Source organism: Anguilla anguilla, chromosome 17 (assembly GCF_013347855.1).
Source record: "Anguilla anguilla isolate fAngAng1 chromosome 17, fAngAng1.pri, whole genome shotgun sequence".
Taxonomy (NCBI): domain Eukaryota; kingdom Metazoa; phylum Chordata; class Actinopteri; order Anguilliformes; family Anguillidae; genus Anguilla; species Anguilla anguilla.
In genome coordinates this window covers 17246682-17262884 of record NC_049217.1, presented here as the reverse complement: position 1 = coordinate 17262884, position 16203 = coordinate 17246682, and the positions used below count along the sequence as shown (strand labels likewise).

At 42.6% G+C, this 16203-nt stretch overlaps 1 protein-coding gene across 1 annotated transcript in view; it reads left to right on the top strand.

Moving 5' to 3' along the window:
• The window catches only part of LOC118217115 (flocculation protein FLO11-like), a 59048-nt gene that overhangs the window by 34468 nt on the left and 8377 nt on the right, over positions 1-16203 (top strand). Inside the window, exons 9-14 of the mRNA XM_035398924.1 lie at positions 4126-4449; positions 6209-6532; positions 8292-8615; positions 10377-10700; positions 12458-12781; positions 14539-14862. Coding sequence (XP_035254815.1) covers positions 4126-4449; positions 6209-6532; positions 8292-8615; positions 10377-10700; positions 12458-12781; positions 14539-14862 — 1944 coding nt within the window. The remainder of the gene's footprint in view (positions 1-4125; positions 4450-6208; positions 6533-8291; positions 8616-10376; positions 10701-12457; positions 12782-14538; positions 14863-16203) is intronic.

Below are 16203 nucleotides of genomic sequence, written 5' to 3'. Positions count from 1 at the left end.
GTTGACCAGATCAACTGCTAATATCTTTTTATCATAGAAGGAAGGTTCAGATCCAGAGCAAATAAAAACCAGGCCAATGCTTTTCTGTGGAATTGGCAAAAACTGTACTTGGTTGAGATGAATTGGTTGAGATTCTAATCACATTCTTTAAAAATAACAGAGGAGGCCAATAACACAGTACGTAATTATATTGAAGAATATTTATTCTCACTGTAGGTTTCCATTCAGTGAAGCCTTAAATTGACGCTCTCAATTCCCCTTGTTTAAATCCACAACGATAAATCCACAGGACCACGCTGTAAAAAATCAAAATGTTCAATAAAACAAACTGTCAAAACAATGATTCTTCATATGTACAGATCGATTGTCCATTCCAATTAAATTCACGAGAGAGAATTATCAAAATGAGAGAGAAAAACAGAGAGAGAGGTCCCAAAGATCGTGTGGCTCCACTCTCTCCTTGGATTTGACTAACCGGAAATTACTGCCCCAAAAACTTTTTTCATGCAAGACGCGCCAAAAAACAATTAAATATGCAAATAGCTACTTGGATGCAACGGTCACAATATCCCATCTCCGAATGTTACAAAAGTAATTGTAAATGAGCTTTTATGCATTTTAAATTATCCACACACATTTTAAGCACAATAAATCAAATTAACTTATTGCATCATTGTAAATATGAACTGTGTAAATATATCAACATGTAAATACTCAATCAAAATAACTTCTGAATCAACCAATCATGTAAATTACTGTAGTTTTACATACAAACTTAAATTATTCTGTGCTAATTGGTCAGATCATTTACTGTCTATCAACAAACTGCATTAAGGCTCCTGCACTCACCAAAATATAAGTATATAAAAAAAGAAAAGGCTTGTTGCATTATTATTCAATTGAAGGGATCAGAATACATGTAAAAAAAATAATTTAAATAAAATTCTATATATATATATATATATATATATATATATATATATATATATCTGCAATTTTCCTTGTTTCATTCCAACAGGTCAACTTCTGCATGTCAGTTTGCCAGCAGGTAAGTGGAGTTTCTTTACTTATAAAGATTTTAAAGTAGCAGCCTCATGTTGTTATATTAATTAGATCTCGCCTGAAGATGTCCAATCTTCCTGATTATTGGCAGTCAGTTGCGCTGTTCCTCTATGTGACTTTTAGATGGAGTTCAGGTCAGACTGGTCGGTGGGAATGGCAGTTGCTCTGGAAGAGTGGAGGTCTATCACGGACAACAGTGGGGAACCGTGTGTGATGATGACTGGGATATGAATGATGCTGCAGTGGTGTGCAGAGAGCTGGGCTGTGGTACAGCTCTGTCTGTTCCAGGTGCAGCCCAGTTTGGCCAGGGGACTGGAGAAATTTGGATGGACGAGGTTGGCTGTTCAGGCAGTGAATCTTCACTCTCACAGTGCTCACACAGAGGGTTGGGAGAACACAACTGTGGTCACGGGCAGGATGCAGGTGCTGTCTGCTCTGGTGAGGGACTTACTATGTCTTAGACTGGAATACTCGTTTGGAGGATGACATCACTAAATTCAGACCAATTAATAGTGCTAATATCAAATTTATTAATTCTCAATAATAATATTTTAAACTCTCAGGAATAAAGGTACAGTAGAGGTATATGTTTGTATTTTAAAAAGCAAACTTCCCAAGTGTTCCCTAAAAGGTATAATGGTGCTTTTTTTGGGTACTAATAAGCTCCTTTTACTAGCAAAAAAGGTGTATGAATGATTAAAGCCATGGGCAGGGCTTACCTCTCGAGTACCACCCCAGTGAAATGCATTGTTTTTTCACTGGGGTGGTATCTTTTTAGGAACATTTTTGATCCAGATTGTACAGTTTAATTATTACATTGCCCTTGTATCATAATAGTTGATACATTTTTAGCATCTTCCTTTGATATTTTAATACATTGTGTGTTTACTACCAGATATAGACTGTGGCTTGTATTCAATCAAAATGTATCCTTAACTTTGGCTTATGAATGAATGCAAGTGTTTGTTTCTTTTCTGTTTGGTCAATTGATTTTGTTCATTGCTAAACTTGCTGAATTGTTTTTATGAAGAAATCGTTAACCTGCATTTAATTCAGACGCAAAGTTAAGGATAAATGGTGATTGAATCCATGCCAGTATATTTCCTTTGCAATTTCCAAATTTGTCAGGTAAGTACCATTGTTAAATATCTGATAAATTTAACGAGATGGCACTCAAAGAAATGTCACAGGAGCTATAAGTGTTTTTCTCTGAATAGCAATCAAGGACAGCTTCATTTAAAAAAAAAAGAATTACTGAGGTACAGATTACCCTGCTGCTGAACAGAGTCTGTAAAGTTTATTTAAGAGATAGAATGGCACCCTAAGGAATGTTTGCTTCAAAATACATTTATCACTAATTACTTTTACATAAATAAATCTGAATAAATAAAGGACTGTATATGAAATGTACATATTGACTGAATGCTTTTCCAGTCAACCTGATTAACTCAAATTCATGACTGATTGTGATACGTTGACATGAATCAATTTTTTTTAAAGCACTACATGAACTCATCAGTCAAAGAGCACATCACACACAAACACACACACAGATGTGTACCAGATGCATGCCACTACATTACAATTGAGTTAATACGACTGAATATATCAAAATCCATTTTGTATCAAGGGTCTGGTTCTTGAATGAAATAAAAAGGAAGAAAAGCTAATTTCATGCAATGTATTGATAATTAACATTACATATTAAAATGGACTGAATTGCTTTTCGTTCAAATCTTTGATGCGATAATTAAAGCCGAGGAGACAAACTGAGTCATGATCAATATTTTCTTCTCCGCAATTAGGTCTCCCGATTAGACTGGTCAGTGGGCAATGCAGGTGCTCTGGAAGAGTGGAGGTCTATCACAAATACCAGTGGGGAACCGTGTGTGATGATGACTGGGGTATGAATGATGCTGCAGTGGTGTGCAGAGAACTGGGCTGTGGTACAGCTCTGTCTGCTCCAGGTGTAGCCCAGTTTGGCCAGGGGACTGGAGAAATTTGGATGGACAATGTTGGCTGTTCAGGCAGTGAATCTTCACTCTCACAGTGCTCACACAGAGGTTTGGGAAAACACAACTGTAATCACGGGGAGGATGCAGGTGCTGTCTGCTCAGGTGAGGAAAACACATGTTCTACAGTCAATCTGACATCACTAGTAAACTAACCTTTGAAGTGGTAACAGTAAACATTTTGCACACTGTATGGGAAATGTACATTCAGATAAAAGAAAAGGGTAAAAGTTAAGCGTAACAATTTCCAGGTTTTTGGGTATTTATTCATTTCGTTTGATACCAATTTAATGTGGAGGCAGCTTTAATCATTTTAGGTCTGAAATGTAAGTCCAGTGGCGGTATTACAAACTTAGGAAATATACACATACGGTAACATATATATTTGCCCTTTATCTCTCAGTAATGTAATTGTTAGAAACAATATAGATTCCGTGCCGTATAAACATTCTTTGCATAGTTGCTTGTGCCAGTGAAGTAGCTACTTGAGGATTTAAAATGCTATTCAATCTTTTTTTGATACACTAGGTGGCATGTCCCAGCCCACCCTGTCCCTAAGCTCTCCTCATTCAGTACTCTCGTCTGGAGAGGAGATTCGTTTTCGCTGCGTCGCCCCGGCTGACCTCTGCGCTCCTGTTGAGTTTCGCTTACACAGAGGGGGCGCTGGGAGTCCCCTGGCCCGCAAATCAGAGTCCAGAGGGACCAGCGTGGAAATGGGCGTGAACAACGTGGACTCCTCCCACCAGAGCAGCTACACCTGCCTGTACGCAGTCCAGGGCAACCAGACCCTCCACTCTTCCCACAGTAACTCCATTGCCATCAGCGTCGGTGAGTGATGTCTTTTACATGTTCAGTAAAATATCCAGTGTTAATTCAGCACAAACAGGAAGGAAAGGAAATATCTCTAACTATGTATTTATTGTATTACAAGACTTAATGGAAGACAGAACAAATAAAAGAAAACACAATCATTTGAAGCGATCATAATTGTAGGGTTGCACACACATTTTCGTGTTGATGCATTTCTCTCTGAATTCCTATTCTTTTTCAGTGGTCCTACAGCAACCTGCCATTGTCCTCAGCTCTCCTACAGGGGAGATGACCAGGAGGCCCCAGGGGTCAGAGGTGATTGAGGGCCACAGATTCACCATCACCTGCTCCACTGTGCCACAGTACCCAGGAGGCTCCTTCAACCTCAGCTTCACAGGGTCCAGTGTGACTGAGGCTCAGGCTGCTGTCAGTCATTCTGCCTCCTTCATATTTTCTGCTGCAGAGCTTTCCCACCAGGGGAACTACAGCTGTGTTTATGAGACCACAGTGTCTGGACGCAAATTCAGCTCTCCTGCCAGCCCGCTGCTGCCTCTCACCGTCACAGGTAAGGAGCCAACTGTGGCAATGTGTCATCTTCCTGTGTATTTAAATTAACTTAGACTACATGACCAAAAGGATCTGGACACTCCTTAGTCTGGGGCTGTTTTTTCATGATTTCAATAGTTCCAGTGAAGGCAAATCTTAATTCTACAGCACACAATGACATTCTAGATGATTCTGTCCTTCCCCAAAAGTTTGGGAAAGGCCCTTTCCTGTTTCGGTATGACAATGACCCTGGGCACACAGCGAGGTCTATGTAGAAATGGTTTTGTCAAGGATGGTGTGGAAGAAATTGACTGCCCTGCACAAAGCCCTAATCTCAACCCCATCCATTTGGATCAATTCGAAAGCTGACTACAAGCCAGGCATAAACACCTAATCAGTGCTTGCTCTCACTAATGCTCTTCTGACTGAATGGAAGCAAATCCCTGCATCAATGCTCCAACATTTAAATCCTTCCCGGACAAATGGAGGATGTTGTTGCAGCAAAGGGTAGTACAACTCCATGTTAATGCCCATAATTTTGCATGAGATGTTGGATGTCAGGTGTCCATATATTTTGGCCATGTTGTGTAGTAAGAGCCTATCAGAGCAATTCTAAAAAGGATTTCACCTATGTTGTTCCAAGAATAAACCAATATTTAAAAATATTAGCCACTTTGAGTAATCCAATTAAAAATAAATAAATAAAGCATGCCATTTAAAAGTAATTCATCATGGCGTTAATGTTTGTAACATAACTATCCAAAAGGCCTCACGTTGTTTAAAAATTGCAAGACAAGTTCAGTAGCAGATTTATCCATTGTTGATCCTTAAACAAAGCTCTGTTTTGGGGTCCCCAAAACTTCTGACAATGTGCTGACAAAGACGTTCACTTTAAAAACCACAGACCATAAAGTAAAATTCTGCACTTTTTTACAAACCGTTAGTTTCTAAACAAACCAGCTCTCCTACTTCCCTGCTTGTGGTAAGAGGTTTGCATGGTGCCAAAGTCTGCTTCTTCCTCTTCAAAAGCAAAAAGCAGCAGATATTCAAACTCAACAGACCAAGCTGGATTAAATGACAATAAATACCAATTGTTCTTAATAAGCTACTTTGAATTATATGAGTTAGGTGTGTATGTAAAATTGAGATTTTAAAAATATTCTGTGACAAGGGGTGTATTATTTTCATTACTTGATCATAGATCTTTCAATAAATGTACGAACAAGCACAAATGCCCCCCGCCATACACAAACACGCACACACACCCAGAGGCGTCACTAGGGGGGTGTGGGGGGTGCGGACCACACCGGGTGACACCATCAGAGGGGGGCGATACCGAATTTCCTTGCATTCAATTTTTTGTGCAGTGTTTTGTGTTGCGACGGGTTGAACAGCTAATTTTTCTGATGCAGCTTACTGCCGTTTGATTAAAATTGAGGTATTAATGTGATGAGAAGCGCTTTGTCGTATGTATGCATAACACACAATTCCTTGCGCCCACACCCGCCAGCACCCCGCCCTCCCCCTGGTCGAGAACATCCAACAGCACCCCCCCCCCACACCCCCGTCGACAAAATCGAGTGACACCAACGGTCGACTGCACCGGGTGTCACCAACCCTAGTGACGCCACAGCACAAACCCACACACACACACTCACGCATATGAGCACACACACACAGATATGCATTCAAAGCGATCATAATTATTTCAGGTGCGTAAGTTTGCACACACATGTCCGTGTTGATGCATTTCTCTCGGAATTCCTATTCTTTTCCAGTGGTCCTACAGCAACCTGCCATCGTCCTCAGCTCTCCTACAGGGGAGATGACCGGGGGCCCCCAGGGGTCAGAGGTGATTGAGGGCCACAACTTCACCATCACCTGCTCCACTGTGCCACAGTACCCAGGAGGCTCCTTCAAACTCATCTTCACATGGTCCAGTGTGACTGAGGCTCAGGCTGCTGTCAGTCATTCTGCCTCCTTCATATTTTCTGCTGCAGAGCTTTCCCACCAGGGAAACTACAGCTGTGTTTATGAGACCGCAGTGTCTGGACGCAAATTCAGCTCTCCTGCCAGCCCGCTGCTGCCTCTCACCATCACAGGTAAGGAGCCAACTGTGGCAATGTGTCATCTTCCTGTGTATTTAAATTAACTTAGACTACATGACCAAAAGGATCTGGACACTCCTTACTCTGGGGCTGTTTTATCATGGTTTCAATAGTTCCAGTGAAGGCAAATCTTAATTCTACAGCACACAATGACATTCTAGACGATTCTGTCCTTCCCCAAAAGTTTGGGAAAGGCCCTTTCCTGTTTCGGTATGACAATGGCCCTGGGCACACAGCAAGGTCTATGTAGAAATGGTTTTGTCAAGGATGGTGTGGAAGAAATTGACTGCCCTGCACAAAGCCCTAATCTCAACCCCATCCATTTGGATCAATTCGAAAGCTGACTACAAGCCAGGCATAAACACCTAATCAGTGCTTGCTCTCACTAATGCTCTTCTGACTGAATGGAAGCAAATCCCTGCATCAATGCTACAACATTTAAATCCTTCCCGGACAAATGGAGGATGTTGTTGCAGCAAAGGGTAGAACAACTCCATGTTAATGCCCATAATTTTGGATGAGATGTTGGATGTCAGGTGTCCATATATTTTGGCCATGTTGTGTAGTCAGAGCCTATCAGAGCAATTCTAAAAAGGATTTCACCTATGTTGTTCCAAGAATAAACCAATATTTAAAAATATTAGCCACTTTGAGTAATCCAATTAAAAATAAATAAATAAAGCATGCCATTTAAAAGTAATTCATCATGGCGTTAATGTTTGTAACATAACTATCCAAAAGGCCTCACGTTGTTTAAAAATTGCAAGACAAGTTCAGTAGCAGATTTATCCATTGTTGATCCTTAAACAAAGCTCTGTTTTGGGGTCCCCAAAACTTCTGACAATGTGCTGACAAAGATGTTCACTTTAAAAACCACAGACCATAAAGTAAAATTCTGCACTTTTTTACAATCCGTTAGTTTCTAAACAAACCAGCTCTCCTACTTCCCTGCTTGTGGTAAGAGGTTTGCATGGTGCCAAAGTCTGCTTCTTCCTCTTCAAAAGCAACAAGCAGCAGATATTCAAACTCAACAGACCAAGCTGGATTAAATGACAATAAATACCAATTGTTCTTAATAAGCTACTTTGAATTATATGAGTTAGGTGTGTATGTAAAATTGAGATTTTAAAAATATTCTGTGACAAGGGGTGTATTATTTTCATTACTTGATCATAGATCTTTCAATAAATGTACGAACATGCACAAATGCCCCCCGCCATACACAAACACGCACACACACCCAGAGGCGTCACTAGGGGGGTGTGGGGGGTGCGGACCACACCGGGTGACACCATCAGAGGGGGGCGATACCGAATTTCCTTGCATTCAATTTTTTGTGCAGTGTTTTGTGTTGCGACGGGTTGAACAGCTAATTTTTCTGATGCAGCTTACTGCCGTTTGATTAAAATTGAGGTATTAATGTGATGAGAAGCGCTTTGTCGTATGTATGCATAACACACAATTCCTTGCGCCCACACCCGCCAGCACCCCGCCCTCCCCCTGGTCGAGAACATCCAACAGCACCCCCCCCCCACACCCCCGTCGACAAAATCGAGTGACACCAACGGTCGACTGCACCGGGTGTCACCAACCCTAGTGACGCCACAGCACAAACCCACACACACACACTCACGCATATGAGCACACACACACAGATATGCATTCAAAGCGATCATAATTAATTCAGGTGCGTAAGTTTGCACACACATGTCCGTGTTGATGCATTTCTCTCGGAATTCCTATTCTTTTCCAGTGGTCCTACAGCAACCTGCCATCGTCCTCAGCTCTCCTACAGGGGAGATGACCGGGGGCCCCCAGGGGTCAGAGGTGATTGAGGGCCACAACTTCACCATCACCTGCTCCACTGTGCCACAGTACCCAGGAGGCTCCTTCAAACTCATCTTCACATGGTCCAGTGTGACTGAGGCTCAGGCTGCTGTCAGTCATTCTGCCTCCTTCATATTTTCTGCTGCAGAGCTTTCCCACCAGGGAAACTACAGCTGTGTTTATGAGACCGCAGTGTCTGGACGCAAATTCAGCTCTCCTGCCAGCCCGCTGCTGCCTCTCACCGTCACAGGTAAGGAGCCAACTGTGGCAATGTGTCATCTTCCTGTGTATTTAAATTAACTTAGACTACATGACCAAAAGGATCTGGACACTCCTTACTCTGGGGCTGTTTTATCATGGTTTCAATAGTTCCAGTGAAGGCAAATCTTAATTCTACAGCACACAATGACATTCTAGACGATTCTGTCCTTCCCCAAAAGTTTGGGAAAGGCCCTTTCCTGTTTCGGTATGACAATGGCCCTGGGCACACAGCGAGGTCTATGTAGAAATGGTTTTGTCAAGGATGGTGTGGAAGAAACTGACTGCCCTGCACAAAGCCCTAATCTCAACCCCATCCATTTGGATCAATTCGAAAGCTGACTACAAGCCAGGCATAAACACCTAATCAGTGCTTGCTCTCACTAATGCTCTTCTGACTGAATGGAAGCAAATCCCTGCATCAATGCTACAACATTTAAATCCTTCCCGGACAAATGGAGGATGTTGTTGCAGCAAAGGGTAGAACAACTCCATGTTAATGCCCATAATTTTGGATGAGATGTTGGATGTCAGGTGTCCATATATTTTGGCCATGTTGTGTAGTCAGAGCCTATCAGAGCAATTCTAAAAAGGATTTCACCTATGTTGTTCCAAGAATAAACCAATATTTAAAAATATTAGCCACTTTGAGTAATCCAATTAAAAATAAATAAATAAAGCATGCCATTTAAAAGTAATTCATCATGGCGTTAATGTTTGTAACATAACTATCCAAAAGGCCTCACGTTGTTTAAAAATTGCAAGACAAGTTCAGTAGCAGATTTATCCATTGTTGATCCTTAAACAAAGCTCTGTTTTGGGGTCCCCAAAACTTCTGACAATGTGCTGACAAAGATGTTCACTTTAAAAACCACAGACCATAAAGTAAAATTCTGCACTTTTTTACAAACCGTTAGTTTCTAAATAAACCAGCTCTCCTACTTCCCTGCTTGTGGTAAGAGGTTTGCATGGTGCCAAAGTCTGCTTCTTCCTCTTCAAAAGCAACAAGCAGCAGATATTCAAACTCAACAGACCAAGCTGGATTAAATGACAATAAATACCAATTGTTCTTAATAAGCTACTTTGAATTATATGAGTTAGGTGTGTATGTAAAATTGAGATTTTAAAAATATTCTGTGACAAGGGGTGTATTATTTTCATTACTTGATCATAGATCTTTCAATAAATGTACGAACATGCACAAATTCCCCCCGCCATACACAAACACGCACACACACCCAGAGTCGTCACTAGGGGGGTGTGGGCGGTGCGGACCGCACCGGGTGACACCATCAGAGGGGGGCGATACCGAATTTCCTTGCATTCAATTTTTTGTGCAGTGTTTTGTGTTGCGACGGGTTGAACAGCTAATTTCTCTGATGCAGCTTACTGCCGTTTGATTAAATTTGAGGTATTAATGTGATGAGAAGCGCTTTGTCGTATGTATGCATAACACACAATTCTTTGCGCCCACACCCGCCAGCACCCCGCCCTCCCCCTGGTCGAGAACATCCAACAGAACACCCGCCCCCCACACCCCCGTCGACAAAATCGAGTGACACCAACGGTCGACTGCACCGGGTGTCACCAACCCTAGTGACGCCACAGCACAAACCCACACACACACACTCACGCATATGAGCACACACACACAGATATGCATTCAAAGCGATCATAATTAATTCAGGTGCGTAAGTTTGCACACACATGTCCGTGTTGATGCATTTCTCTCGGAATTCCTATTCTTTTCCAGTGGTCCTACAGCAACCTGCCATCGTCCTCAGCTCTCCTACAGGGGAGATGACCGGGGGCCCCCAGGGGTCAGAGGTGATTGAGGGCCACAACTTCACCATCACCTGCTCCACTGTGCCACAGTACCCAGGAGGCTCCTTCAAACTCATCTTCACAGGGTCCAGTGTGACTGAGGCTCAGGCTGCTGTCAGTCATTCTGCCTCCTTCATATTTTCTGCTGCAGAGCTTTCCCACCAGGGAAACTACAGCTGTGTTTATGAGACCACAGTGTCTGGACGCAAATTCAGCTCTCCTGCCAGCCCGCTGCTGCCTCTCACCGTCACAGGTAAGGAGCCAACTGTGGCAATGTGTCATCTTCCTGTGTATTTAAATTAACTTAGACTACATGACCAAAAGGATCTGGACACTCCTTATTCTGAGGCTGTTTTATCATGGTTTCAATAGTTCCAGTGAAGGCAAATCTTAATTCTACAGCACACAATGACATTCTAGACGATTCTGTCCTTCCCCAAAAGTTTGGGAAAGGCCCTTTCCTGTTTCGGTATGACAATGGCCCTGGGCACACAGCGAGGTCTATGTAGAAATGGTTTTGTCAAGGATGGTGTGGAAGAAATTGACTGCCCTGCACAAAGCCCTAATCTCAACCCCATCCATTTGGATCAATTCGAAAGCTGACTACAAGCCAGGCATAAACACCTAATCAGTGCTTGCTCTCACTAATGCTCTTCTGACTGAATGGAAGCAAATCCCTGCATCAATGCTCCAACATTTAAATCCTTCCCGGACAAATGGAGGATGTTGTTGCAGCAAAGGGTAGAACAACTCCATGTTAATGCCCATAATTTTGCATGAGATGTTGGATGTCAGGTGTCCATATATTTTGGCCATGTTGTGTAGTAAGAGCCTATCAGAGAATTTCTAAAAAGGATTTCACCTATGTTGTTCCAAGAATAAACCAATATTTAAAAATATTAGCCACTTTGAGTAATCCAATTAAAAATAAATAAATAAAGCATGCCATTTACAAGTAATTCATCATGGCGTTAATGTTTGTAACATAACTATCCAAAAGGCCTCACGTTGTTCAAAAATTGCAAGACAAGTGCAGTAGCAGATTTATCCATTGTTGATCCTTAAACAAAGCTCTGTTTTGGGGTCCCCAAAACTTCTGACAATGTGCTGACAAAGATGTTCACTTTAAAAACCACAGACCATAAAGTAAAATTCTGCACTTTTTTACAAACCGTTAGTTTCTAAACAAACCAGCTCTCCTACTTCCCTGCTTGTGGTAAGAGGTTTGCATGGTGCCAAAGTCTGCTTCTTCCTCTTCAAAAGCAACAAGCAGCAGATATTCAAACTCAACAGACCAAGCTGGATTAAATGACAATAAATACCAATTGTTCTTAATAAGCTACTTTGAATTATATGAGTTAGGTGTGTATGTAAAATTGAGATTTTAAAAATATTCTGTGACAAGGGGTGTATTATTTTCATTACTTGATCATAGATCTTTCAATAAATGTACGAACAAGCACAAATGCCCCCCGCCATACACAAACACGCACACACACCCAGAGGCGTCACTAGGGGGGTGTGGGCGGTGCGGACCGCACCGGGTGACACCATCAGAGGGGGGCGATACCGAATTTCCTTGCATTCAATTTTTTGTGCAGTGTTTTGTGTTGCGACGGGTTGAACAGCTAATTTCTCTGATGCAGCTTACTGCCGTTTGATTAAATTTGAGGTATTAATGTGATGAGAAGCGCTTGGTCGTATGTATGCATAACACACAATTCCTTGCGCCCACACCCGCCAGCACCCCGCCCTCCCCCTGGTCGAGAACATCCAACAGCACCCCCCCCACACCCCCGTCGACAACATCGAGTGACACCAACGGTCGACCGCACCGGGTGTCACCAACCCTAGTGACGCCACAGCACAAACCCACACACACACACTCACGCATATGAGCACACACACACAGATATGCATTCAAAGCGATCATAATTAATTCAGGTGCGTAAGTTTGCACACACATGTCCGTGTTGATGCATTTCTCTCGGAATTCCTATTCTTTTCCAGTGGTCCTACAGCAACCTGCCATCGTCCTCAGCTCTCCTACAGGGGAGATGACCGGGGGCCCCCAGGGGTCAGAGGTGATTGAGGGCCACAACGTCACCATCACCTGCTCCACTGTGCCACAGTACCCAGGAGGCTCCTTCAAACTCATCTTCACAGGGTCCAGTGTGACTGAGGCTCAGGCTGCTGTCAGTCATTCTGCCTCCTTCATATTTTCTGCTGCAGAGCTTTCCCACCAGGGAAACTACAGCTGTGTTTATGAGACCACAGTGTCTGGACGCAAATTCAGCTCTCCTGCCAGCCCGCTGCTGCCTCTCACCGTCACAGGTAAGGAGCCAACTGTGGCAATGTGTCATCTTCCTGTGTATTTAAATTAACTTAGACTACATGACCAAAAGGATCTGGACACTCCTTATTCTGAGGCTGTTTTTTCATGGTTTCAATAGTTCCAGTGAAGGCAAATCTTAATTCTACAGCACACAATGACATTCTAGATGATTCTGTCCTTCCCCAAAAGTTTGGGAAAGGCCCTTTCCTGTTTCGGTATGACAATGGCCCTGGGCACACAGCGAGGTCTATGTAGAAATGGTTTTGTCAAGGATGGTGTGGAAGAAATTGACTGCCCTGCACAAAGCCCTAATCTCAACCCCATCCATTTGGATCAATTCGAAAGCTGACTACAAGCCAGGCATAAACACCTAATCAGTGCTTGCTCTCACTAATGCTCTTCTGACTGAATGGAAGCAAATCCCTGCATCAATGCTCCAACATTTAAATCCTTCCCGGACAAATGGAGGATGTTGTTGCAGCAAAGGGTAGAACAACTCCATGTTAATGCCCATAATTTTGCATGAGATGTTGGATGTCAGGTGTCCATATATTTTGGCCATGTTGTGTAGTAAGAGCCTATCAGAGCAATTCTAAAAAGGATTTCACCTATGTTGTTCCAAGAATAAACCAATATTTAAAAATATTAGCCACTTTGAGTAATCCAATTAAAAATAAATAAATAAAGCATGCCATTTAAAAGTAATTCATCATGGCGTTAATGTTTGTAACATAACTATCCAAAAGGCCTCACGTTGTTTAAAAATTGCAAGACAAGTTCAGTAGCAGATTTATCCATTGTTGATCCTTAAACAAAGCTCTGTTTTGGGGTCCCCAAAACTTCTGACAATGTGCTGACAAAGATGTTCACTTTAAAAACCACAGACCATAAAGTAAAATTCTGCACTTTTTTACAAACCGTTAGTTTCTAAACAAACCAGCTCTCCTACTTCCCTGCTTGTGGTAAGAGGTTTGCATGGTGCCAAAGTCTGCTTCTTCCTCTTCAAAAGCAACAAGCAGCAGATATTCAAACTCAACAGACCAAGCTGGATTAAATGACAATAAATACCAATTGTTCTTAATAAGCTACTTTGAATTATATGAGTTAGGTGTGTATGTAAAATTGAGATTTTAAAAATATTCTGTGACAAGGGGTGTATTATTTTCATTACTTGATCATAGATCTTTCAATAAATGTACGAACAAGCACAAATGCCCCCCGCCATACACAAACACGCACACACACCCAGAGGCGTCACTAGGGGGGTGTGGGCGGTGCGGACCGCACCGGGTGACACCATCAGAGGGGGGCGATATCGAATTTCCTTGCATTCAATTTTTTGTGCAGTGTTTTGTGTTGCGACGGGTTGAACAGCTAATTTCTCTGATGCAGCTTACTGCCGTTTGATTAAATTTGAGGTATTAATGTGATGAGAAGCGCTTTGTCGTATGTATGCATAACACACAATTCTTTGCGCCCACACCCGCCAGCACCCCGCCCTCCCCCTGGTCGAGAACATCCAACAGCACCCCCCCCCCACCCCCGTCGACAACATCGAGTGACACCAACGGTCGACCGCACCGGGTGTCACCAACCCTAGTGACGCCACAGCACAAACCCACACACACACACTCACGCATATGAGCACACACACACGGATATGCATTCAAAGCGATCATAATTAATTCAGGTGCGTAAGTTTGCACACACATGTCCGTGTTGATGCATTTCTCTCGGAATTCCTATTCTTTTCCAGTGGTCCTACAGCAACCTGCCATCGTCCTCAGCTCTCCTACAGGGGAGATGACCGGGGGCCCCCAGGGGTCAGAGGTGATTGAGGGCCACAACTTCACCATCACCTGCTCCACTGTGCCACAGTACCCAGGAGGCTCCTTCAAACTCATCTTCACAGGGTCCAGTGTGACTGAGGCTCAGGCTGCTGTCAGTCATTCTGCCTCCTTCATATTTTCTGCTGCAGAGCTTTCCCACCAGGGAAACTACAGCTGTGTTTATGAGACCACAGTGTCTGGACGCAAATTCAGCTCTCCTGCCAGCCCGCTGCTGCCTCTCACCGTCACAGGTAAGGAGCCAACTGTGGCAATGTGTCATCTTCCTGTGTATTTAAATTAACTTAGACTACATGACCAAAAGGATCTGGACACTCCTTATTCTGAGGCTGTTTTTTCATGGTTTCAATAGTTCCAGTGAAGGCAAATCTTAATTCTACAGCACACAATGACATTCTAGATGATTCTGTCCTTCCCCAAAAGTTTGGGAAAGGCCCTTTCCTGTTTCGGTATGACAATGGCCCTGGGCACACAGCGAGGTCTATGTAGAAATGGTTTTGTCAAGGATGGTGTGGAAGAAATTGACTGCCCTGCACAAAGCCCTAATCTCAACCCCATCCATTTGGATCAATTCGAAAGCTGACTACAAGCCAGGCATAAACACCTAATCAGTGCTTGCTCTCACTAATGCTCTTCTGACTGAATGGAAGCAAATCCCTGCATCAATGCTCCAACATTTAAATCCTTCCCGGACAAATGGAGGATGTTGTTGCAGCAAAGGGTAGAACAACTCCATGTTAATGCCCATAATTTTGCATGAGATGTTGGATGTCAGGTGTCCATATATTTTGGCCATGTTGTGTAGTAAGAGCCTATCAGAGCAATTCTAAAAAGGATTTCACCTATGTTGTTCCAAGAATAAACCAATATTTAAAAATATTAGCCACTTTGAGTAATCCAATTAAAAATAAATAAATAAAGCATGCCATTTAAAAGTAATTCATCATGGCGTTAATGTTTGTAACATAACTATCCAAAAGGCCTCACGTTGTTCAAAAATTGCAAGACAAGTTCAGTAGCAGATTTATCCATTGTTGATCCTTAAACAAAGCTCTGTTTTGGGGTCCCCAAAACTTCTGACAATGTGCTGACAAAGATGTTCACTTTAAAAACCACAGACCATAAAGTAAAATTCTGCACTTTTTTACAAACCGTTAGTTTCTAAACAAACCAGCTCTCCTACTTCCCTGCTTGTGGTAAGAGGTTTGCATGGTGCCAAAGTCTGCTTCTTCCTCTTCAAAAGCAACAAGCAGCAGATATTCAAACTCAACAGACCAAGCTGGATTAAATGACAATAAATACCAATTGTTCTTAATAAGCTACTTTGAATTATATGAGTTAGGTGTGTATGTAAAATTGAGATTTTAAAAATATTCTGTGACAAGGGGTGTATTATTTTCATTACTTGATCATAGATCTTTCAATAAATGTACGAACAAGCACAAATGCCCCCCGCCATACACAAACACGCACACACACCCAGAGGCGTCACTAGGGGGGTGTGGGGGGTGCGGACCGCACCGGGTGACACCATCAGAGGGGGGCGATATCGAATTTCCTTGCATTCAATTTTT